At 40.7% G+C, this 25732-nt stretch overlaps 2 protein-coding genes and 1 pseudogene across 4 annotated transcripts; 1 reads left to right on the forward strand and 2 right to left on the reverse strand.

Moving 5' to 3' along the window:
- Window positions 1-2516: 2516 nt before the first annotated feature.
- Window positions 2517-15040, reverse strand: aftpha (aftiphilin a). 3 transcript variants are annotated; one of them, XM_088342356.1, is made up of 10 exons: window positions 14790-15040; window positions 9900-11360; window positions 8474-8604; window positions 8268-8409; window positions 7428-7484; window positions 7227-7349; window positions 7103-7163; window positions 4888-4971; window positions 4654-4777; window positions 2517-3152 (listed from the first exon to the last, which is right to left on the reverse strand). In XM_088342356.1, exons 2-10 carry the CDS (start codon window positions 11334-11336, stop codon window positions 3011-3013), a joined length of 2301 nt encoding a protein of 766 aa, XP_088198482.1. In that variant the 5' UTR covers window positions 11337-11360; window positions 14790-15040; the 3' UTR covers window positions 2517-3010. The 3 variants fall into 3 exon arrangements, with proteins under 3 accessions (XP_088198482.1, XP_088198483.1, XP_088198484.1); XM_088342357.1 differs by having other exon boundaries at window positions 8268-8397; window positions 14790-15035; XM_088342358.1 differs by lacking the exon at window positions 4888-4971 and having other exon boundaries at window positions 14790-15036.
- Window positions 13437-13526, forward strand: LOC148361613 (U2 spliceosomal RNA; annotated as a pseudogene).
- Window positions 15041-17006: 1966 nt separating the features above from the next.
- On the reverse strand, window positions 17007-23387 carry LOC148361614 (galectin-related protein-like). The gene is made up of 5 exons (XM_088342359.1): window positions 23265-23387; window positions 21331-21402; window positions 21167-21255; window positions 20696-20882; window positions 17007-17447 (listed from the first exon to the last, which is right to left on the reverse strand). The coding sequence occupies exons 1-5, from the start codon at window positions 23301-23303 to the stop codon at window positions 17304-17306; spliced, it is 531 nt and encodes a 176-aa protein (XP_088198485.1). The 5' UTR covers window positions 23304-23387; the 3' UTR covers window positions 17007-17303.
- Between the last annotated feature and the right edge of the window lie 2345 nt (window positions 23388-25732).

Below are 25732 nucleotides of genomic sequence, written 5' to 3' on the forward strand. Positions count from 1 at the left end.
GTTGTTCATGAGTAAATCTGGCGCGTAGATTAAATAAAACCCTTGTGAGCCCTAGTGTGTAAAATCTTAACTCTAAATGGCACTGTATTGTCTAATTTGAACAAAAACCTATGCCATAGAGAAGGTTAAGACAAACAAGGTAGAAATTCCACCATGTGAAAGACATTTCCCAACCTATATAAATACTTTATTCATCCGCGTGGGGAAATTCACACTTCCAGCAGTATCCTTGTGTTGAAAATAAAACAACAATAAAGGAAAAGGAATATAATACATAAATACCCAATGTTACATGTTCATATAAAGTATTTAAATAGTGCAACATAAAATACACACTGTAATAAAAAATAGGGTGATATGTAGCATTTTATTTTTGGTTAAAGTTGCAAATTTACATTTTGGTGTATCTATGTGGTTTAATGTGGGCCTTTAGTCCGCCGGGTGGAGTTAAAGAGCCTCATGGCATGAGGAAGACATGATCTCAGTCTGTCCGTGGAACAAGACTGTGACAGCAGTCTGTCGCTGAAGCTGCTTTTCTGTTTGGAGTTGATGCTGTGTAGTGGATGTGATGAATTGTCCATGATTGACCGCAGCTTTGTCAGTGCCTGTCTCTCAGCTACAGTTGTCAGGCTGTCCAGCTCTGTGCCCACAACAGAGCCCGCGTTCCTCACCAGCTTTAAGACGAGAGGCATCCTTCTTGGCGCGGCCTCCCCAACCCGCTGCCGCATAGAAAAGGGCGCTCGCCGCAGTTTGTTCTCAGCTCAGGGATGCTGCTGGAAATGTGAATTTCCCTTCGGGGATGAACAAAGTATCTATCTATCTATCTATCTAACAGTCTCATAGAACATTTGTAGGAGCTTTTTGCAGATGTTGAAGGACACCAGCCTCCTGAGGAAGTACAGTCGGCTTTAACCATTCCTTCATAGAGCTTCTGTGTTGGCAGTCCAGTCCAGTTTATTGCCCAGCTGCACACCCAGGTATTTGTAAGTCTGGAAAATTCTACACATTCTCCTTTGATAGTTACAGGAACCGGGTGAGTTCTAGTTCTCCTGAAGTCCACCACCATCTCCCTGGTCTTGGTGGTGTTCAGGTGCAGGTGGTTAGCGTCGCTGAATCAATTTCCTGTACTCCTCCTCCTGCCCACTTCTGATACATCCCACGATAGCAGTGTCATCAGCAAACTTCTGCACGTGGCAGGACTCAGAGTTGTACTGAAAGTCCGACGTATACCGGGTGAATAGGAATGGAGAGAGCACGGTCCCCTGCGGCGATCATGTGCTCCTGTGTGTTTTATTATAAAAAGTAACATTGGATTGATCATGTATTTTTGTCTAGTATTCAAATGAATGTTTTTATTGAATGGAAGTTTCTAGGATCACTAGGAGGCACTAAATATTACACACTTTCCCTTTGATGCATTTAGGCCGGGAGTGCAACACTGAATCTACCACTAGCTGCAGGAGTGCAGTAGCGCATTTCTACCTTTAAAATTGGTAAAAAGGAGTACAGTACTATGTATTTTTCAGTGTCTTAACCGATGCATCTGATGTTTTTTTTTGTAGTCCCTCACGTAATGTGAATATGCCTTTCTGAACAACGCACATCTTCATACCTATAAATCCATACGATTTTATATTCTTACTTTGCTAAAATGTTTAACAGAACAGTGTATGTTACACCTCCTAGTGGTAAAACATTAAAATATACAAAAATGCAAAAACCAGCATACAAAAATATTGATTACAATTCTAATAAGTTTTAAAATGTGCTTTTATTCTATTAAAACGGGAGCCTAACCTAGAGGGAGCTGACATAATTGCCATCTTGCCCCTACAGGTACCCAAAAACCTTAAAGGCTAGGCCAAATATAAAAATGGTGTGGTCTGGTCATGTTGAGTTTCATAGTTTATTATTTTTGCACTTTGCAGCGCCCATTTATGACACTACACAATAGTCACATCTATTGGTCAAATATTACCTTTGCAGCTTTATCATGCATATTCAGTAAAAATAAAAATGTTCCAGTTGGGCTAATTAAAAATGTCTATTCTTGGCCTTTTCAGCACTTGTTCATAAGCACCATTAAAAAAAAATAGATTTTCCAAAATCCATTGCCAATTCTCATGTGTGAATAAATGTTCTGTCTTTAAGGACCATTATTATTTAATACATTGGTTTTAATTCTATGATGTGGGCTTATTACCTTTATTGCTCCTGACATTTTATAATTGGTTTTAGATCACAAGATGACAGATGAACAAAGGATTGATCTGTATTTTGTCAAATGGTTGCATAACATTTAAAGTCAAACATTTCAAAAGTACCCTATAATCTGGGTCCTGGTGTTATTAAAATGCATACATTTACTTTTGTATATTCAGAAACTGCATTTGAGACCTTTTTACTTTTTCTCTTAAATTAGTTTATTTGTGTAAACTAAAAGTCAGGTGAACAAACACGCGCACGCACACACACACGTACGTACATACACGTAAGTGCCCACACCAAGGCTGGCATAACTTCCAGTGATTTCATTTTATTTTCTTCAATAAGAACAATTCTCTATTTTTCCTCAACTGAGTGCAAAGTGCTTTCCTGACTCTTCCTGCCAAATACACCCACACAAAACGCAGCGCACTAATTGGTCCCTTCATTCATACACGCACCTCAATGTTCAGACCCAAGATGCAAGCCCACACGGCCACTGTGCGCATGGAGACATTCAAAACGTCAGCAGCAGGCACAGCAGCCAAAGTCCATAAATATGAATTGATAAGATTGATTGTTTGGGTATTGATAATGACCGTCAGCATTTCTTCCCTGAATATATACACACCAAAGCACAAGCAAAATGTGTGGGAGAAAGCCTACCAAACCCCCTTTCCCTGGAATAAATGCTTTTGATCCCCCACAAAAAAGATAAAAGGAATAAAAATTGGAGAAAAACAGGGCTGTTGCAAGCGGAAACCTGCGGGTGGGCCTGTGGACAGGTGCGTGCATGCAGAGCTCTTCAGTCAGGTGTGGCCTGCGAGGCAAGTGGCATGAGCGTGGCGGGGAACATAAGAACCCTGGCCGTCATGAAGGACAGGTCGGGAAGGCTGCATATCACTTCAGCTGCCTCTGAGCTCAGTTTTTCATCCTTCCGCGTCTTCCTGTGGGGTGGGAATAGGGGAAACCAACGTTATTGTGTTTAGCATGCCAAGCTCAGTGGCAAATTCATCTCATTACTCACCGCATAAAAATATATTTTTTCACATTAAATAAAATCAAAATTGCATAACTTACTGTATTTTCCACATTACAAGGCGCAACTGATAAGGTTCACCACAAATTAAAGTCTTGTGAATTTTTTTTCATATGGGAAACACCAGACTAAGACGCATGGAATCAAATTGCTGTAAGGCTAGGGTTGCACACAACTCTATGAAGTGCATTGATTGATCAGTCAGGTTATGTCACTGATCACAATTGCATTACATTGGACGCAACATGAAGCAAATAATCGAACCCAGATGGCGCAGCAGAGTGTGCCAGTTCCTATCCTTTAGACCACTAAGGATACACACAACACATAGATACGCATTTGGTTTGATCACACTTTTTTTAGTCACAGTACCGAATTTTTGATATTATTGGGCCAGACTACAAAAATACTGTCAGATGTAAAACGGGTCCTAGTACAGCCGATTCGCAAAGGTTTTACAAAGCGCACAACTTTTTAAACTAAATGACAAGAAAGGCATTGTCGGAAGTAATTTGGTAGTTCTGAACTGAATAAAGAGATTGGCATTATATGGTAATTTGGATGTCCTGAAAGATAAACGCATGGCTGCACATATTCAGAATGCTCGTCACTTACAACGCTTAGTCTGGCCTAAGAAAAAGAAAAACAACATTCTCTCTACTCGTGACATATCTGGTACAGTGACAAATGCCCGGAGTGGCTGAACGGAAAGAACGGGGGATTTCCCAAAGGCCTGGCTCATGTCATGGTCTATGTCGGGCTGGCGAAGTCAGAAAAATAATTTTAACATGCGTCTGTCACTTGTACTATCTAACCTTACGTGTGCATTTATTCTCCAGTCAGCTATTTGGCCACGTTCAGCGGAACAGATGGAGTTTTACCATTTGGGGGTATTCCTCCCTTACAAATTACAAGTTGGTTTGGCCCACCACCAGTCAGTTATTATATAGTGTCAAAATGAACACAGAGCAGCGTAAATTGTATGAGTTGCTATTTGGAACTGAAAAATCCCGAAAAATAAAATTAAACGCCTTAAATGAAGGACTGTTATAATACATTTCACTCATTTTGCCTGTCATCGGTGTATCCCTGATTGTGTGTTGTGCTACAGAATTTAGCAATTGAGTAGCTCCTCTCACTCAAACTCGTAGTGATGGGATTTCAGTCTTTTTCGAGAAGAGGCTCTTACGGCACGGCTCAATAAAAAGGGACTGCTCTTTCGGGTCCCAAAAGCATCTTCAGTCTTTGTTGCTTTTATCCAACAAACATTGATATGTAACCTTATGCAAAAAATTACTTTTGGGGGACAAATACAGCTGAAAAAGAAAATAGAAAAAAAAAATTAAAGGCAAAAAGAGAAAAAAGAAGAAACCATAATAAAGAAAGAAGAAGTATGGTCTGAAACTCACTTGGTGGCGGTGCTGGTCTTGTCCATTGTGGACATGAGGCGGGCGAAAGCGTCCACCACGCGGCTTCCGGCGCTGCCAGCGTCCATCTTGGCTGTGGTCAGCTCGATCAGTTCGGGGTCCATGCCTGCAGGACGGGGAAAGAATTAGTAGGTGAGTGCCGATGTGCAATAGCTGGTCCAGCACGACGATTAAGCGAGTGAAAGACAGCAAGAGACGACAGTGACAGCAGCTGACCTGGAATGGCGGTGGAGAAGGACAAGCCTGAGTCGTCAACGGGACCAAAGAAGTCCAGGTTTAGTAGAAAGGAGCCGCCACTGGCTGTGCGTGTGTACGACACCAACAAGCAGCACAGGAAGGTAAAGAATAAGATGAAGAGAAGTGATTGGCCTGATAAGGGCTGGGTGGCAGATCCATTTCGGGCCAAAAAGGTTTGAGGACACGATCGGCGCTTTTCCACAACACAGTTCCTGCCTGCCTTGCCTCACTTTTGGGGGTTTTCCATTCTGAAAAATTTACCTTTTCCTTGGCCCCTACTACCACGTTTCTTTGTACCTTATCGATAGAAGTTCCAAGACCGAGTCCCAGGGACTAAAACGTCATTCCGGTGACTAGCGACCACTTATTGGTCAGCGATGATGCTTCCCTGAAAGCTGCATCTAAAACAAGCCATCATTGTTTGTCCGCGTTTTACCCCAACAAAAAACAATTTTTTTCCAAGTTTTGGAAACTGTAATTCTGCCCCGTGGTCAGTTGATGAACGAATCCAGTAAGAGCTCGCCGGAACAAAATTGAAGTGTTTCTAACAGCTGGGTAGCTGAAGAGCAATAGAATAAACCAACGTAGCAGGCTAACGTTTGAATGTGTGTTAAACGGGTAAGAACAACGAACAAAAACAAACTGTTGGGTATTTCTTTGTCTTGAAGTCCATCTTTGTATGTTTGCCGGATGTTTCACTTATATTTTTTTTGGTGCATGTGTTGCGATGCAGTGTCAATTAATCAATGGCCATTTAATCTGGCCTCTTTTACTTCACGTATAAAATTAATCAATTTAAAATCTATTCTTTCATTTAAAAAAAACAGAGTATGTGATTGCTTATTATAGAATAACATTTGAGCGTGTGTCATGACAATATGGCAGGGCTTTTGAACCTTTAAGCTAAGGTGCACTTTTTTGTTAAAAAAAAAATCTCAGTCTGTTTGAAATATTTTTAAATTCATTTCAGGTACCAGGTTTTTTTTTTTAGCTTAAATTATACGATCATTTAAAATAAGTGTATCAAAGTTCCTTTTGGATCACAATTGTACTGTAATTTTGGACTTTACTATATTTTTAACCTGTTTATGTTTCACAACATTAATATTGTGTCTTTTTTAGAAACATAAAAAAACAAACTTAATATGAAGGGGTGGAGGATGTCTACCAGGGGAACAAACATTTTTAGTATTTCTTTTTACAATTTTTAGCATACAGTATTAAGAATTACATCAGCTAAATTATAGTTGCCTTTTTTTATCTTGCCTATATAGAAAATGAGTCCAAATAATAGGTAAATAAAAACAATACACAACCGGGATATTGCACTTAAAACTAACAAGTCAATGAAATGCCTTCCATTTGGACAAAGTTATGGCAATGAAGTCAAGTTTAAATAAAGTAAACAGTACAATGTAAAACATTTACAAGTATGAATGTAAAGTAAAAATATTACTTTTGCAAATAAAATACTTTTACCGCCCAAACCCTTTTGGAACCATAAAAATAGTCAAGAACATCTAAAAAAATAAATTAATCTTGCCTAAACAATAATGAGTTATTACAACATCCTAACAAGAATATGCATTCATAACCACATATTCCTATTGTAATTTGATATTATAGCTCCAGAGACAATTAAGTAATTACACTCCTATTTTATATTTCTGAACATTTTAAATTGTGTACGTCGTACACCTTAAAACATTAATGGGCACAAATTTGGATGGAAAAATAATAATTTAATAATAGTTTAATGTAGTCTGGGTCTAGAATTTGACCAAAAGAGGGAGTATATCGCCTGTGCAAGGTGATGATGTCAAACCACTGTACCATGGCAATGCCTTCAATGGAAAAGGAGACTAGGAAAAGTATTTAGTACCAGTTGCGAGGCGAGCTGGAAGCATGTTGTGGAAAAGAGGCATAATGTCACTCTAGGTTAGATGGCTGTGACCCTTGGTCAGAATCCTTTATCTGCGCAAGATTCTGTTGGTTGGATATGAACAAAAATTAACTTAAGTTGCACCAAACAATCTCTATAAGATAACTTTTTCATCCATATCGCCCAGCCCTACAACTTGATAAGAGAGGCCATTTATTTGCCTTTTGAACATCTTAACTAAAGAAAAGAAAGGAAGTGAAGTAGTAAGTTAGGAAGAATGTTTGTGTTGTTACATTTGGATCTACCACCTACCGTCCAAAGGATTGGTAAGGCCACTACTGCTCCAGTCAAATTGGACAGGTGGGAGCACCTCCTGCAAAGATGGCATGGATGTTGACTACAGTTTCAACCGGACAACCCCTTCCCTTCATCTCACCTGCGAGACATCCGAGGGGCAAGAGTTGCCATCAGGAGCAATTGCTGGTGCTTGTGCAATGGAAGCAATCATCTCTGCTGCAGAGATGGGCTTTACTGGCTCTTTGGTGGGCTCCAGCATGCCCTGGGGACACAACACACATTAGGCATGGACAAGTAAGAAAATATGTTTTGGTTCCAGGGACACCAGTAAGTGACTGACCAGGCTGGCGGCATAGACGGGAACGATGAGCGGCTGCTTCTTCTGTCCAGTGAACAGCTGAAAACATGAAAGACAAATACAAGATTCAGAGATTCAGATTCAAGGCTTAAGCGAGTAAAGCACAATAGTTTGACTCCTGCTTTTAGTCTTTTCCTCATAATAACACGACTTAGATTTTTACCACAACCAAAAGAGATATTTTGATTAAAGAATTGAAAAATTAAAGTCCATCAGTCGAATTCCTCAATGCTAACTCTGTCAGATCCAGCCCTGTCAAAGAGTAATATTGACATATGTAGTCGTCAATAGCAGTTGACGATAAGATATCATGAACTCAAACGAGTTTTATTTTTACGGTTTAGTGAAGACTGTTAAGTTTCGTCTCGTCCGAAATGTCTTGCAAGGTATAATTTTGCACAAGTAGCAAAATGTTGGGTTGAGCTTAAATTTAACCAGTAAATTGTGACATAGAAACAGGTTATACCAGGGAAAAGGACAATGTTAAGACTAATTTTATATCATACATCAATGTTGTATGAAAATGTTCTATAGGATTTTTTTTTTTTTTGCAATAAATCAAATCGAGTTTGTTGGATTCATTGAATCAATTATAATAAATTAAAATCAGATTGATCCAGACAAATCAGTTTTATTTGGTCAAACATTTCAATAGCTTTGTATAAATGAATGAATTAAATGACACTTGTCTCCCACAGACAACATTATTATTTTCTATACTGTCTCAAACTGTAGTGTTTTAAATTGTTTTTCTTTGAGTTTTTAACAATGGTCAAGAATACTAGAGATGGAAGTAGAATACAGTAAATGTAAAACCCTCACAATGTTGCGTGTGTCGATGCCAAGGCAGCTGAGCAGCGTTTTGTTGCAGTAGGAGCCCCCCCACTGATGTCTGAGGCCCACCGCCTCGTGAATGTCTTGAAGCTGCGACCACACTCCACCACTGAGCACGCTACACAAACGACTACATAAGACATTGTTGAACAGGTCCAGCCATTGGCTGGTAGCGCAGCCTTCTGTGACTTTACCTGCTGACGTCCTTGCCCGCCTCTACAAGCATCTTGAGTGACACCACCTGCTCTTCCGTGGTGGCGGAGGGCCCGGTGGACAGGGGAAAGCTCATCTCGAGCAACTTTTCAACTCGACTACAAACTACCTCCTGAAGACGTGGCAAAAAAAGAACAGACGAGAACAATTTATTTAGCCATAGGATAAACATTAAACCTAATGGCAAGAAAATCTATGTACAAAGATATTGCTGTATCACGGGATTAGGTTTAGAGCGTTATCATGCTGCTCTAAAATGGCAATTTTGAAATATTTGGTAATTAAAAAAAATGAAAAAGCCACAATGTTGACTTTAGAACTAAATAGTATCCACTGGTAATATATAAATGTAATACACATTCATGTGTATCAATAACTGACAAGGAATAATAAACAACTTAGGTAAATGCAATGTATGAAGAATTTTGCAAGAGATTCTGGCAAACTAAATATTTTTTCTTTTAGTGAATTACTCAATGTTAACCCTTACTAATTGAAAGGAAGGGGTTCTAAACTAGCACCCAAAAAGGGAAATCTAAAAACAATTGCCCCAAAATAAAATCTTGATGTAGGCATTATAATTTGATGAATTACTTGGCACTCTATTTTCCCCAAGAACATTTTCCTTTATTATTAAAATTATTATTGGTCGGGCCTTAGAATGTCTTATTGTCATTACACCAAGTGCCAATGAAATTCAAAGCTGCTTAGTTGGAACTTTTTACAAAGTGAAGAATTACCTTCAAATCATGTCAGTGTTGACCTGCTAAGAAAAACTGGATCTGTAATCATTCATATTTACTCTAAAGAGTTTAAGCGTACGGACTACATATAGTCCCATACCCAACAAATAGGAGGAAAAAACTTGAGTCAATGCGACTTCTGAAAAGCACCATAAAGACTAGCAATAAAATGAACAAGAGAGAGCGGAGAAATGCCCTGACTAAGTGCATTATGACCTCCAGGTATGGCCCGGGCGCGTTTTAACACCTGGCCGATGATCGTGAGCAGTTTGCCGGCCGAAACGAGTGCCAGAGAGCCTTAATTGAGCCCTAACCCCTCTTCCAATCGTTTGTCTAACTTATCAGTGAACTTTTGTCACCCTAATGCAGCCTTTAGACACTGCCTTTACCGAACTATAGCTTTGTTTGCCATATTTCTGAGGTCAATCACAAAAAAACAAGGTCAACTTACGCACACACCAACCGAATATGGTTGCCGCTACAAATCTTGCTGGGATGCAGATGACATGATAGGAACTATCAATAAGAGCATATGATTCAAGTAGAGCAAATTTGTAATTTCACTAGTGCCTTTGACTTTTATCAGTAGTTAAGTATATATCTACTTCAAAAAGAGTAGTGAGTCCTGTGAAAAGCCCTTCATAACTTGATCAACAACACTAACCGTGTGTCTACTGTTGTCCTGGTCCACATTGGACGGTTCTGCCTGATGCCAGTCTTCCACAGTAGCGCCAGCGGCTGGATCGGCGTCATCAGAGTTGAACGCCGCCCATGACTCGCCCGTCGACGGCTCTTCACCGGATGCATTTTCAAAAGCGTTCCATCTTCTTTCTGCAGCTGAGAAATTTGTGAATGAGGCTTCTTCTTCATCATTAGTGTCTGGTTTAGACCCATTACAGTCACCAAAGTCTTCAGGGGCTTCTGGCGGGAACACTTGTTGGTGGTTAAAGTCCATAAAGGATTGCTCGCCAAATGAGCCCGCGTCTCCAAAGTCCCCAAATTCCTCATCCTCATCCAGCTGGCTTTGGTCAGCGGGGGTGGCGGTCCCCTCTTGGAGAAATGGTGGTGAAGGGGAGAGGCCTGTTGTGCTCATGTCGCCATACTCTTCCAGGGCGTCTGTGGAGAGGGGGCGGCCTAACGACGTTTCTGTTTCCTCAGTCTCCGTCTCTGACGTCTTTCTCTCAGATCCAGGGCTGCCAACATTGGTCTGTGCGGCTGCTGGTGACAAACCACTGTTAACAGCAACCTCTGCATTTTCTGACGACTCTGTCGCAACGGACAAGCCCTCGATACAGGTGTTGTCTGGGCAGGCACTGTTGACATTTGTGCCGTTGACAAAGTCACTTTCACCGCAGACACCATTGCCATGAGTCCCATCAGCATAGATGCCATTGACATGAGCACCATTGACACTATTGCATTGGTCGCCATCTTTAGAGTTGTAGTCAGTGTCGTTGAGAGGTTGGATTGTGTGAGTAGCGGATAAGTCCTGTGCAAAGTTGGCATTACTTGGGTGGTTGCCTGGCTGTGTGTGACATAATTCTGCAAGAGGTGTGTCTTCAATGTCTGGACCAGTTCTGTCTGTGGTGAATCCCTGGCGGTCACAATTACCTTGTGTGGTTCCGTCCTGGTGTCCAATGTCAAAGAAAGCGTCAAAATCACCAATTTCCTCATCTAGACCGTTCACACCTACAACAACTTTGTCGCCGCTATGGCAGCTGTCAAACGTCTGAGGAACCGGCTTAATGTCTATGCACGGGAATCCGTTCGTAATATTGCTGCTATCCCCGCCGGCAGCACGAGAGTCTGATCTGTCAACAGCTGACCCGTCCCAGCTTTCGACCGCTGCTGAGTGACTTGCTGGAGCCACTCCGTTAGTTTTGACCTCCTGCGCGGCTGAAAGGCCGTTGAGACGCTCCGTTGGTGAGCAGGCGTCCGGGTCAAAAGAGGCCTGCCCCTGTGCATTCAACTCGCTGAAGCTGATGCTGGCAGACACGGTCGAAAAAGCGCCAAAATCGCCAAACTCGTCATCGTCGTCCTCCTCAGTGTCCTCCATTGGTGGTGGGGACGAAGAATACAGCCGGATGACGTCAGGCTCCATGGCGACACGTCCGTCCTGCTACACCTGCCAAGCATACAAAAAATGTGTCAGGATTTCCATGGCCATCAACATCACCATCATTTCCATCGACCGGTTACATGTTCATCAACCAAGAAAACCGTCATGCTTGTGCTGTTATACTTTAAGCCTGATAGCAACCAATTCTGTTCATGCAGACAATTTTAAGGTGTTTCTAAGTATTTTGATTGTTTATTTGCCTACATTTTCAACAGATAATCTCCATCATTGTCGTAAAAAAATAAACTCAAAATCTCAGCATTTTAAATGCCATAGTCTTGGTTATAATACATATCACTTCTGTATGGAAGATTCAGAACTTTTTCATTGCTAATAATCCCTAAGTCAAAATCACTCAAAGAAACTGGAACATTAGTGTTGAGGTCAAATAACATCAATTCTACATTTTTTTAAAGACACGGAAAAAAATTCTATATCATTTTTAAACTGCAGTGAATGGATTAAGTTCAATTCAAGCTGCTGAACTGGTCACTGAAAGAACCAATGGTTTGATAGTAAATTTTGCCAAAAGATTTAAGGTCCATTATTAGTGTTTCAGGCAGGAGGCTTTATTCAATATTTAGCAGAATAAACTTTCCTCCAAAATTAATCTGCATTTTTAAAAGAAAATGTGTACCCGGCCTTTTTTCTTTTCTACAGTGATGTGGCAAACCCAACCAAAAACTTTTTTTTTAATTCAATTTCCTGTGCTTCTTGCAAACAAGTAGTCTACTTGAAGTTAATGGTTTTTAATCAACTTTTATCTCTTCCATTAGAAGAGCACTGGCACCAAGAATAAGGATGGAAGAAGGGGCGAGCAGGTGCAGAAGAAATAGACCCAATGATCGCTTATGTAAGGCTATTCTGTATTTTTTTTGTAATGCACGAGTGTCAGTGATTCGCAACCTTTTCTGAGCCAAAGCACACTTTTTGATCAAAAAAATCTGAGACACACAATCAGTCAAAAATATTTTAAAAAAAAAAATCCTGGCACCACTTTCAAGTTTTTTTTAAAGCTTAAATGATCATGTTGCCCAAATACACAGTATCAAGTTTTTGTGTTCACCATGCCTCAGAGGGAATATCGGTTATTCATTTTGGTTTAGCGTTTTGCTGTAACTTCAGATGTTAAATGTTAAACCTATTTTATAAGTTTTACTATATTTTCTTTTCTCAAGGATAAAAATTTCCATAAGTTAGCAAACATTATCTGCAATTGGAACAAAAAGTTTAACGAGGCCCTAATTTTTAAGTAACGTAAGAAAATTAAAAATCACTAAATTTATGTGCAAGAATTTTACTTTATCTGATTTAATCATTTTTGTAGTGCAATTTTAAACAGCTTTGTCAAACAAAACTGGTTATTAAACACATTTCCCTATACCTCGTGAGCAGAAAAAAAAAATCCTATTCTGACATGGATGAATGTTACGGTTATGCAGCTGATCAACAGAATGAAGCACGGATAATAAACAATGGCATACTATTTTACTAAGATAAAAATAATAATAATAATGTACTTGTGTGGATTGGAGTGCATCCCCTAGGACAAAACTTATAAGTGAGGACTGATATAAAAATATTAAGGAAGCCTATAATATGGCAATCACGAGACTTGTCAAAAGAACACAAAACGATTGTGTATTCAAACTAAACATGGTACGCGCTTCTAGTATCATGGTGTATTCCAGTAGTCCGCACCATTTCCTGAAAATCAAACCAGTGCAATGTCTGATAACATTCTCAGTCCTAGCCCAATAACATTAAGAAAAAGAAAATAGACTGCAATTACTGGACCGCTAGTGATCTGGAAGACGTGGGAAAAGGTATTCATTACATTTCATCTCATCTCATGACACTATTCCAGCTCATGGTACGATGTTGTAAGTTGTTTTGGCTAAAATATTTCCCATAATTCTTCATTACACTGTTGTACAATGTGCCTCGGTAAGTGAAAATAGTGTTAGGATAAGATCAAAATCAAACACTTTTTTTCCAGCGAAATCTTCAATCTTAATAACCTAGAGGTTAGGATTCAGCATTAAAACACATACCGTGTTTGGAGGAGTGCTTGCCATGATCTTTGATTTTTGCATTTCGGAGATGGAATAAGAGCTTGCTCTGTCCACTCCACGCATCGGCCCGGTATTGCAGTACCTCCGGGAACGGTGCATTCGCAATGATCGCAGCAAGGCTTTAGGGCTAGGACCTTAGCTTGGCCTTTTGGCTGAGAGTAAGTGTCCCGGCTCCTAGGCTTTGTAGCGTGTTATGAACTGACCGATAACGGATAATGGATAATGAATAACGAAGATAGAACAATAACCCTTAAAAACCCCAAAACCCCATCACCGCCTCAATCAGGGCATTATTGCATCCAAAGTTGACCAAAAGTGGTCAGCAGTACATGTCGACTGATCAATCATTGCTCAAATACTACCGTGAAGCGTTGTGTATGAGCGCACTCAAACTTTGAGTTCTAATGAGGTATTAACATAAAATAGGGCAACGGTTTTCTTTTAGTGCAGCCCAGTATAATAAAGCACTTTTGTCTTTTGGTGCAGCCGAATATGTAACAAACCACAGCCCAGTATCAATCCTCACCCGGTGGTCGCCGACCACTGATGTGTACTGTACTCTATTTTGATGTCCCTGCACTCATATTTTTCATACGTAGTTTTCCTACGTATTTCCCCTTAGGAAAAAAAGTTAACTCAGCAAAATGATCATGACAGGATCCGCCTGAATATACTGATGTCATGAAATTTAACTCAGCTTTGACGTTTTGGAATCATGGAACTACTTGTGTATTTAGTAATAGGTCAAGCTGAATCACTCAATTTTTACGCATTGGCCGAACCAAAGAAAAGTAGTAGTTTGAGATTGTAGAGCCACTTAGGGCCCGAGTACACCAAAGTTTGACCACTTTTTGCTACACGTTTGCCTGCCATGGAGGGAGGCTAACGGACGATTAGGGCTGGCGCTGACTCCAAAACAAAAAGCCGTAGAGGACACAAGCTAACGTGTGTGTCGTCTTCAATGCGGGAGTTCATGCTAGAACTTTTTGGACTGGAGCTCAATAGGTCACAAGTCCAAACTAACTAGCCTTAAGGTTAGGCGGCGAACATTAGCGCATAGCTCATAACGACGACGTAGACGAGTATGTCATTTCCGCGTTTGTCCACCTCGACTACGTACAATACGCTCACACGCTCGGCCGCAGCTGAATTCGAGAGCGTGAAATAGGACAGACGAGTGCCGTCAAAGGCGTCGAACGGTACCGGACAGCTTGGTTAGCATCAGGCGCTGCTAGCTAACAAGAGCCACAAGTTGAAGCTAGCCGAAGCGAGCTAGCGTTGACAGCAGGTGTTTCCTGATTCTCCTTTCCCGTTTCCTTTCATCGATACAGGACAACCAAACAGCACTCTCTTTACGCACCTTGACCCGTTCAATGAGAACTTCCATGACGCAAGGGAAGGACTCCTCCGCGGGACCGGTGGGGCGGCAACTCACTGGAGCCTGAAGTCAAGCTCGACGAGCCCGGCTGCTGGAGCTTGGCGGTGAGGTAGGACGAGATGAGGTCGCCTATGACGACGGGCGAGCGAACGGTCCGCCCGCCAGCCTCTGGATGCTTCCCACTTCCCCGGCATGCAACGCGCGGGCAAGCCGACAAAAACATGTAGGGAGCGCACGAATAAATAAAAAAGTGCATGTATTCGCCTATCACGTGAAACGTCCCCAGTTCGAGATCGTGTGGAAACATATGCTGGCCTGGATAGGGATGGGCACCACCAGGCTATACTTGCCCAAGACACACACACCACAGAAGATGGTGACCTAGTGGTTAAAGCACATTGTCAAACAGGCGGCCCGCGGGCCAGATTAGGCCCGCGAGACAACACTCAGAGAAGCGCAAGAGAAAAACAAGATGCAGGTTGAAATATGTCAACTTGATGTTGCCAAAGCCAGGTGCCTCTCACAAAGACACTGTACTTGTTTTTTATTTCTCTCTCTCTCTCTCTTTCTTTTCCACCCCTTTTCTCCCACTCTGTCTCTTTCACTCTCTGTGTCTCTCTTTTTCTCTTCCTTTGTTGCTCTTTCTCTTTGTGTCTTTTAACCTCTTTTGCTCTAACCTCCTTTTTTCCTTGTCTCTCTCTTCATACCCTTCGCGCTTTCTTTTCGCTTTTCTCTCCTGTCTTTCTATTTGTCTTGGGATTTCTTTCTTCCTCTCCCTTTTCTTTTCTCCCTCTCACGACTTTTTATCTTTTGTTTCTCACGCTCTCCGTCTCTCTTTTTCTTTCTTTGTCCCGCCCTCTCTCCTTTTCCCTCCCTCTTTCTCTTATTTGTTTATCTCTTTTTCTTTCTCTTTGAACTACTAGTACGGCCCCTCGACAGAATGTTTGTTCTATCGTGTGGCCCCCGAGTTAAAATGAGTTTGACACCCCTGGGTTAAGGGATCCAACCAACCATCATGTACTGCTTAAGTTGCCGAGGAAAGTGTTGGAGCTTATATTTGGAAACATAAGAAAAAACAGGAAATTGAGAAAAAGTACACAAGAGTCGAAGAATAGTTTGTTTGTCATAGTATGTGTTTATTTTTTATAATAAATTGTTTTGAACATTTCATCATAACAAACAAAATGGACACTAGAATAGACAGTCATAAAATACAAAATTGACAAATTTCCAGGGAACACTAAAGGCTGTAGAATTACATCAAAATAAATCAAACAATAACAACTAAGACCCGTTTCACTCAACACAAGGGGGAGATCCACATGCAACAACCAATTTTCAGCACCGCTTATCCTCACTAGGGTCATGGGGTGCTGGGGCCCATCCCAGCCATCTTCAGTGGATACACTGAACGGGTTGCCAGCCAGTTGCAGGGCACACATAGACAGACAAATCACTTGCTCATTCAAATCCATGGACAATTTGGAACCACCAATCAACCTGACATGCATGTCTTTGGAATGTGGGACGAAACCTAAGTGCCTGGAGGAAACCCACGCAGTCACGGGGTAAAAAAATGTGACCACAAATGACTGTTAAACTGTTAGTCTGTTAATGCCCAAACTACATACAACAATCAGATCGAAAAGTCAATACATGTGCAGAATGTGCACAAGGTAACTACAAGTGTTTCACCACACTTGTGTAGACAAATGTTAGCTCAGAGGTTTTGCTTAAATACATTTCAATCTTAAAAAATATTCTAAATCATTTGACTGCTAAGGTTGACTAGTTAGGTTGTCTTTCTCAAAGTTAATAGATCCTCAATTCCTTTCTAGCTACCAGCCTCCCTGCATAATGTTAGCATGTTCTCTCTGTGCCTGAGTGGGTTTCCTCCTGCATCACAAAAACATGCATGGCAGGTATTTGATGATTTCAAGAGTGCAAGTGTTATGGTTGTGTCTCCGTGTACCCTGGGACTGGCTGGAAACTGGTCCAGTGTGCCCCCTGCCCCAAGTGCGAAGTCAGCTGGGATAGGTCCCTGCACTTGTGAGGCTGAGCTGTTGGGAAATGAATGAATAACTGAAGTAAGAAATTATTTAAAATAGTAAAAGATGAATTGATAATACAATTACATGCAAGAATGACTGTGAGATGAAATTTTAATACTGTATAGCAGCACACTCAATCAAAAGTATAAAAAAACATTTCTTTATTCAACAATAGCTTATTTACACCAGTAACACAATAAGGCTACTTCTTACAAACACATGAACATCACACCAAATTGCTATTGCAAATGGAATGGCATTTTTAAAAGTTCAGTAACACAAATAACAATCGGCCAGCCGATTTGTCTACTGATATTTGCTGTATTCAAATGATTGAATATTTCCTCCAGCACTCTTTAATACAGTACAATACAACACAATGGCATCCAAAACCCTCAACCCCCGCAATCACTGCATTCAAATTGACATTTCGTGCCGCGTCTTATCAACCCAGCTTGGTGATAGTGAGGCTGCCTTTGATCCACAGTGTGTCCACCAAATGAGGTGGCATCAACCGGTGCTCAAAGTCAAAAATCTTCTGTGCGTCCACAAACACACGAAAGCCGCTTGACTCGCACTCCAATTCCATCTGGACACACACATAAAAGCACACATGGACTTTAGTCATCATGTGCCAAAGCACTTTTTCAAAAAATGAACGTCCTAATAATTCCGGAGAATAACTTCTAATGCATTGGCCTAAAACCAAATTTGAATATAAAATTATTTGGATATAAATGAGGGCTTTTAATAGATGAAATATTTTAACTGTAATTTGAAACCCATAGTCGCACTTCAAATCGCCAATTTTCTTGAAAAATAAAAAATAAAGCCTAACTTGAATTCTGATTTTGTCTTAAAGGGCAGTGTGTATTATTTAATACTCATAGGTCGAAAAATTAGCATTTATTCTACATAACATGAGCCTCAGCTGAGGGGCGCAGACATGATTGTCCTCCATCTTTCTGCCACAAGTATCCAAAAACCTAAAAAAAGCTGGGCAAATATGAAACGTAAAACGGTGAAATTTGGTCACTTTGAATCTCTGTAGTTTTTTTTCCCATATGCTTTGTAGCACTTGTTTTCAGTTGCACCATTAATACAGTGACATCTAGTGGTCAAATATTACACAGTGCCCCTTTAATATTAAACCCCTCTTTGAAACCCTAACATGGGAATGAAAATTCCATAAAACCCAAACCCTGTTTGAAATGCCCAGATGATGCCCTTATCTTTTGTTCAAAACACTACTTTCAAACACAATCACCTTTAGCTTGGAATTTAATGCCTTAGCCCTTTTTAGACTCCCCAGGCTGTCTAAAAACTTCCTTCAGCCCGATTTACAGATGCTGCCCGGCTTACAAACGAGTTAGGTTCCGGACGATCGTTTGTAAGTTGAATTTGTTCGTAAGTTGCTTCAGTGCTATATTTTGTATGTTTAAGGTTTATATACAGGGAGTGCAGAATTATTAGGCAAATGAGTATTTTGACCACATCATCCTCTTTATGCACGTTGTCTTACTCCAAGCCGTATAGGCTCGAAAGCCTACTACCAATTAAGCATATCAGGTAATGTGCATCTCTGTAATGAGAAGGGGTGTGGTCTAATGACATCAACACCCTAGATCAGGTGTGCATAACTATTAGGCAACTTCCTTTCCTTTGGCAAAATGGGTCAGAAGAGGGACTTGACAGGCTCTGAAAAGTCAAAAATAGTGAGATATCTTGCAGAGGGATGCAGCACTCTTAAAATTGCCAAGCTTCTGAAGCGTGATCATCGAACAATCAAGCGTTACATTCAAAATAGTCAACAGGGTCGCAAGAAGCGTGTAGAAAAACCAAGGCGCAAAATAACTGCCCGTGAACTGAGAAAAGTCAAGCGTACAGCTGCCAAGATGCCACTTGCCACCAGTTTTGCCATATTTCAGAGCTGCAACATCACTGGAGTGCCCAAAAGCACAAGGTGTGCAATACTCAGAGACATGGCCAAGGTAAGAAAGGCTGAAAAACGACCACCACTGAACAAGACACACAAGCTGAAACGTCAAGACTGGGCCAAGAAAAATCTCAAGACGGATTTTTCTAAGGTTTTATGGACTGATGAAATGAGAGTGAGTCTTGATGGGCCAGATGGATGGGCCCGTGGCTGGATCGGTAAAGGGCAGAGAGCTCCAGTCCGCCTCAGACGCCAGCAAGGTGGAGGTGGGGTACTGGTATGGGCTGGTATCATCAAAGATGAGCTTGTGGGGCCTTTTCGGGTTGAGAATGGACTCAAGCTCAACTCCCAGTCCTACTGCCAGTTTCTGGAAGACACCTTCTTCAAGCAGTGGTACAGGAAGAAGTCTGCATCCTTCAAGAAAAACATGATTTTCATCCAGGACAACGCTCCATCACACGCATCCAAGTACTCCACAGCGTGGCTGGCACCTGATCTGAACCCCATAGAGAACCTGTGGTCCCTCATCAAATGTGAGATTTACAAGGAGGGAAAACAGTACACCTCTCTGAACAGTGTCTGGGAGGCTGTGGTTGCTGCTGCACGCAATGTTGATCGTGAACAGATCAAAGCACTGACAGAATCCATGGATGGCAGGCTTTTGAGTGTCCTTGCAAAGAAAGGTGGCTATATTGGTCACTGATTTGTTTTTGTTTTGTTTTTGAATGTCAGAAATGTATATTTGTGAATGTTGAGCTGTTATATTGGTTTTCCTGATGAAAATAAATAATTGAAATGGGTATACATTTGTTTTTTGTTAAGTTGCCTAATAATTATGCACAGTAATAGTCACCTGCACACACAGATATCCTCCTAAAATAGCTAAAACTAAAAAAGCCCCACTCCAACTTCCAAAATATTCAGCTTTGATATTAATGAGACTTTTGGGTTCATTAAGAACATGGTTGTTGTTCAATAATAAAATTAATCCTCAAAAATACAACTTGCCTAATAATTCTGCACTCCCTGTAAGTATGTTTAAGGCTTGTATAAGTAACCTGTATAGTTCTGCACTAAAAAAATAAAAATTTCATAAAACAATATGTTCTATAAAGATAAATAAAGTTGAGTTTAACTTACTTTTGGAAGATTTTCTTTAAGAGGTCCACCACCGTGGTAAAAACTGGCCGAAAAAAAGCGTTCCAACCATTTTCTCAACCAGATCAAGCTTTCTTATTCCATTTTTATTTGAAAAGAAACGGCTCGCCTCGTCTTTACAATTTGCAACACTCACATTGAATGGATGCCCGAGATATTAAATTATAAAAATGTCAAAGTTCTAAGCATGCGCACCTTACATGCGTAAAATGTAAGGTGCGCATGAATGAGGTCAGTAGGGCGACGAATGCCGCGAGAGTTGGTGCGAGAGTGTAGGCGAGTGCGAGAGTTTAGTTTTGGAGAGAGTTTGGTGTGTTTACAAAGAGACCGTAAGAGTTTCTGAGTATTTTTTCATGAACGAGGAGCAATCCATTACCCACACAAAATGACAGGCTACATTGGTGGCAGCGGTGGGATTACGAGCAGGTGATGGAGAGATGTTTACATACGAATTGGGAAGAGGAAGCGGATTTTTGCACTTCAGGGTGGATGTTGGGTGACCTCAAGCAACGCCACACTAGGGTAGCGGCGGAAAGAAGCACTACAGTAATGTCCTGTACTCAAAAAAAAGGTGCACACAATACAAAATCTAACTAACAGCAAGGTCCGGATATTTTTCAACATCCCGAAAAAAATGTTTGTATCTACCGTCTTACGTACGTCGGATGGTCGTAAGTAGGATACCGTCTGTACTACTTTTCCTATTTATTTCTAATGTACGGTAGCCAATATACTTAGTTTACCTTGAATGGCTGCCCTTTGATGAACGGAAAGAAGGGTATTGCACTGTCAGCACGGCCCCACACTCCGGCCACGCAAGCTCGACGCAGCACCTGCCGCTGGCCTGCTAAGCGCACGCATATTTCAAGTGCTACGTTGGTCGGAGGCTGGCCGTGTACGCCCTGCCCACATGTCAACGCCACGTAGAACCTGACACAAATGCAAAAAGTCTGCATTAGCAAATGGGAACCCCAACAGGGATTTTCTAAATAGGGCTGCAGGCTGACATGGGCACAGTACAAAACCTAGCTTTTACATAATTTAGCGCCCTGGAAAACTCATTTGTTATTGCTGGTGACCGAATGTCAGTCCAGATGGGCTGCATACCTTTGGTTGAAAGTTATCTTTGCATTTCAAGGTAGGTTAGGGGTTTAAACCAAAGTCAGCGCTTCAAATGAACGACGTGAAAAAAAAACCTCAAGGGTTGTTTTTACTTATCAGCGTGCGGGTCCACGATGCCCATGATGACCACTTTCTTCCCCGTATGCATCCCGCATTGGACTTCACCCCGAAAAGGAACCATCTGCGCAAATTCATCCGCCACATCTGTAACTTTGAGTTTGTCATTGTTTGCCTTTTACGGTTGTGGATCTCGTACCAGTTTCGTGTCCACTTGCTGCTGACAGTTGCTGCCGAGGACTGTAGCCTCATTGATGTCAATTTTCCATTTCTGGAAGGAAATATACACACAAATAATAATTTCCTTCCTTTGCACAAAAGTGGGACAGAAACTGAACACAGATTCACTCGCGCGCGCGCACACGCACACACACACACACTTCTTTTTATTACTTTTTAGGACAACCATTTGCATTAATCATTTTTTGCCTCCTACCCTACGATTAAAGGTAACAAATGATCGACTTACCCTTATCCCAGCCGAAACCAAATCAGACCTAAACTCTAAAACTAAGTACAAACCAACAGAAAGGGGCCAAATGTTGTATAGATGAGATGTAACAGTTTTATTTACTTATTATATTTTTTAGATCAGGGGATGGTGTCATAATAGTCTTTTGCAATAATCTGTGGTCTGTGCAGCCCACTGAGACTAATTGTGATTAAGGGTCATACAAATAAACATGAGTTGACTTTATTTTATTTTTCACAAAGCAATACATTTCTATGGTTATTTTTGCTTTGTTATCGATAGGTTTATTATGTTTTTAATATTGGAAAAATGCAAAGGAGATTTCATTGGATGCCACTTCCTTATTTTGACTTATTGCACACTATTGCTCGTTGTTTTGACTATTACATCATTGTCACTATCGAGTAATCATGTTGCTGTTCTTTGATTACCACACCCCCCAGGACTTATCTGTTTTTTTTGTAACCTTAAAGATAATACAAGAGGCTCAGGGAAGTCAGAAACAGAATGGAATTTTCTTTTCAGAAGGCCCCTCACCCTGTTTCTCATTGCAAGTTTAAAATCCAATGATGTATTTTCTACTTATTTTGAGTGTCTACTAAAGTTCAAACATAACAGTAATATACTGTACGTAAACTTCGACTTGTTTTTTAGGGATTTATTCTGTTCTTACCTGGTTCCGTTGATAATATGTGTATTATTTGCCCTCATGTAGGTTTTAGATCAGGGGATGGTGTAATAATAGTCTGTAATTTGCAATAATCTTTGATCTGTGTAGCCCTTTGAGACTCTTTGTGATTAAGGGCTATACAAATAAACATGACTTGACTTTGTACTAAGTTACTATATTTATCACCATGATAACATACCTGTCAACTTGTACGTTTTTGCCGTACAAAGTACGTTTGTTATGCATTTTACAGGAAAATCTGTACGGAAAAACGCAAATTTGTCAATTATGGTTACCATCCGGTTAACACAGACTATCACGAAACTGCAATTCAATCAAGTCTAACGAGTTCGCTGCGGTAGCCTCTATCTCGGTATCGTTTTTTTTCCGTTGCGACGAAGCGAGCGGTTTGATGCTACTGTGCGCATGCGTCTGCCGCCTGGGGATTTCCTATAATGGATCATTCAGAGAAAAAAAAATGGTGTAAGATTATTTTGCATTTTGTAAGGGAAAATACGACAGTTTGTATGGACATGGAGCCGTGGAGGTTGACAGGTATGTGATAATTATTATTTATTATTGTTCAAAGTTAAAGTTAGAACAAAGAGTACTAGTGTTTATACACACACACACACACACACACACACACACACACACACACCCTACATTAGTTTTAGCTACTTTTTCTGTAAAATGTCTTATCAATAGAGCCCTTAAACGCATTAACAGATGCAAATAGCACAATAGATATGTTCTCGTATTCCAATGATAAAAGTTTGCATCGGGTTAGTTTACTCTTATTTTTGTTAAGCTTGCGATACCGAAAGCCCGCTTCCTGTTGTCCGGCGACGTCAACTTAGCGACAGTCAAAAGTCCTCAAAAGTAATTACGACGTCGCCACACGACCAAAAAACCCCCAGGTTACACCAGCTTCACGACATCAATATTTACATTCATTACTTATTGTTGCAAAAAGCTTTAAAACCTTTACCTTTCTCTCGCGCGACGTCCCAAGTTGCGCTGCTGCCATTTTGAAAGCTGGAACGCGCTCAATGCTATTGCACACGACACTTCCAGAACGCGCGCGGAACTATTGTTTACCACTTTGAATACCTGTTAACCCTCGACGACTAGAAATCGCGCATTATATATATCGTATTATATATATATATATATATATATATATATATATATATATATGTGGTCCAAATTGTCCCTAGGTGTGAATGAGCGAGCGAGTTGTCTGTCCCTGTGTGCCCTGCGATTGGCTAGCAACCAGTTCAGGGTGTCCCCTGCCCACTGCCCGATGATTGCTGGGATGGGCTCCAGCACCCCCGCGACCCTACTGAGGATAAGCGGTGCAGCTAATGAGATCATATATATATATATATATATATATATATATATATATATATATATATATATATGTGTGTGTACTGCTTTTGTTTTTTCCATTTGTGATCTAATTTAAGAAAAATAAATAAACACGAGTCAAGTCAAGTCATTTTTATTTGTATAGCCCTAAATCACGAAGAGTCTCAAAGGGCTTCACAGATCACCACACTATATTACACAGACTATTTTTCAGCCGATGAGAAGAGTAGGTTATTCATATGCTATGGAGTAGAAGTGAGTTTTAAGTTTAGATTTAAACATTTCCACTGAGGTTGCAGATCGGATCTCACGGGGAAGAGCATTCCACAGCACCGGTGCCCGGATGGAGAACGCTCTCGAACCAGCAGAACACTTCTTTGCTATTGGGACCACCAGAAGACCGGCACTCTCAGAATGTAGGCTTCGGACCGGGACGTAGGGGCAAATCAGATCCGAAAGATAAGAGGGAGCAAGTCCATGTATGATTTTGTACAATACTAAGAGAACCTTGAAATCACATCTATGGCTAACTGGGAGCCAATGCAGGTTAGCCAAAATCGGTGTTATGTGATCGTACTTTTTTGTCCTAGTTAAAAGCCTCGCTGCGGCATTTTGTACCAGCTGAAGTGACTTGATTCTAGACTTCGGGAGACCAGAGAGTAGTGCATTACAGTAATCGAGACGGGAGGTGACAAACGCATGAATTATAATTTCCGCATCAGACTGAGACAGTATTGAACGGATTTTAGCAATGTTACGAAGATGGAAGAAAGCGGTTCTAGTAATTTTCTGATGGATTTAAACTGTAAATATGTTATTCTACTGTTGCATTATCTTCTTTGCAAACTGTGTCTTTCTTGCTTGTGTTTGAAGAAGGAGGAAACAGGATATGTTATTCTACTGTTGCATTATCTTCTTTGCATACTGTGTCTTTCTTGCTTGTGTTTGAAGAAGGAGGAAACAGTATAACACCTTATCTGCGGCGAGATAAGGGACCTTTCTGACCGCAGGCTCACCTAGTTTCGTTTACTATAGATAACATGTTATCGTATAAACAGGTCTCAACTGTTTGTTTTGTCACTCCCCCTTCCTTTAGCAGAAGAGACCTTATGTAAATTAGGGCCTTCCGAACACAATAAAAGGACAAGGAGCATAAGAATTTTTCAGAGTGTCCAGATGTCTACTTTATGTAGACTATGGTCATTACTCCTTGCAAGTAAGTTTAAACTTACGATTCTTTGTGTCTTTTTTGTATATAGGTTTTGTTTACATCTGTTGGGTTAAACCTGACATTTATTTGGTCCTTCGAGCCGGATTCCAAGATACCTGACGATCCCAGCGTGTGAGTAAAGATCCAGGCAAGTCTGTAGCCACAGCATTAAGACCCTTTTCGGGACTGGTCCCTTCCTTACAAGTTGGGATCCGAAGGTTGACGGAAAGTCCAAGGACTCAGAGAATTGTGAGTAAAACTTTTATTTTAAAAAGGAATGCATGTGACTAAAGTAAAAGGGTATGAGTGTGAAGAATTCAAAACAGAGTTAAGAAAATAAATCCTAACAATCCTAGGCACTATTAGGTAAAAGAGAAACGTGGCCAGTGAGCCTTAAGACACAGTGAAGTCTTAAGTAAGAGGGCAAGGGTTCCTCTCCGTTTCAAAAAGAACTCAAGGGAAGTTCTTTAAGACAGTGAAGTCTTAAGTAAGAGGGCAAGGGTTCCTCTAGGTAAAAGGGCAAGGGTTCCTCTCTGTTTAAAAAGAACTCAAGGGAAGTTCTTTGTTCTTCAAAAAGAGTGAAAGTGAGTGTGAAAGAAAATACTATTACCACTAGGTAATTGTATTTTATACCAAAGCAACAGGGAATAAATGGTGAGCCTTTGTGGATGCATGTAGGCAAGAAAATTCCACCTGCAAAGGTTGAAGTGAGTTTTACCACAAAAGGTTATTTATCACCATCCTGTTGAAAGAGAAACTCAGTGTTAGAATACACTAGGTATTAAAAACCACTGAGTCCAAATTTAGTTCTAAAAATGGGAAAGGGGCAAAGTAAAGTAAAACAGAAGCTTTTAGAAGATCTTTCGTGCAAAGAC

Source organism: Urocampus carinirostris, chromosome 8 (assembly GCF_059441175.1).
Source record: "Urocampus carinirostris isolate Australia breed hairy pipefish chromosome 8, RoL_Ucar_1.0, whole genome shotgun sequence".
NCBI classification, from domain to species: domain Eukaryota; kingdom Metazoa; phylum Chordata; class Actinopteri; order Syngnathiformes; family Syngnathidae; genus Urocampus; species Urocampus carinirostris.

Excerpts from the sequence above, each read along its gene's own strand:
- aftpha (XM_088342356.1), bottom strand. The coding sequence starts at position 11,336 with ATGGAGCCTGACGTCATCCGGCTGTATTCTTCGTCCCCACCACCAATG. Across the intron at positions 4,972-7,102 it reads CCTTACCAATCCTTTGGACG|CCAGTGGCGGCTCCTTTCTA; the intron begins GTAGGTGGTAGA and ends ACACACGCACAG. Across the intron at positions 3,153-4,653 it reads AAGACCAGCACCGCCACCAA|GAAGACGCGGAAGGATGAAA; the intron begins GTGAGTTTCAGA and ends CCCACCCCACAG.
- LOC148361614 (XM_088342359.1), bottom strand. The coding sequence starts at position 23,303 with ATGGCAGCAGCGCAACTTGGGACGTCGCGCGAGAGAAAG. Across the intron at positions 21,403-23,264 it reads GGACGTCGCGCGAGAGAAAG|AAATGGAAAATTGACATCAA; the intron begins GTAAAGGTTTTA and ends ATTTCCTTCCAG. Across the intron at positions 20,883-21,166 it reads GTGGACCCGCACGCTGATAA|GTTCTACGTGGCGTTGACAT; the intron begins GTAAAAACAACC and ends CATTTGTGTCAG.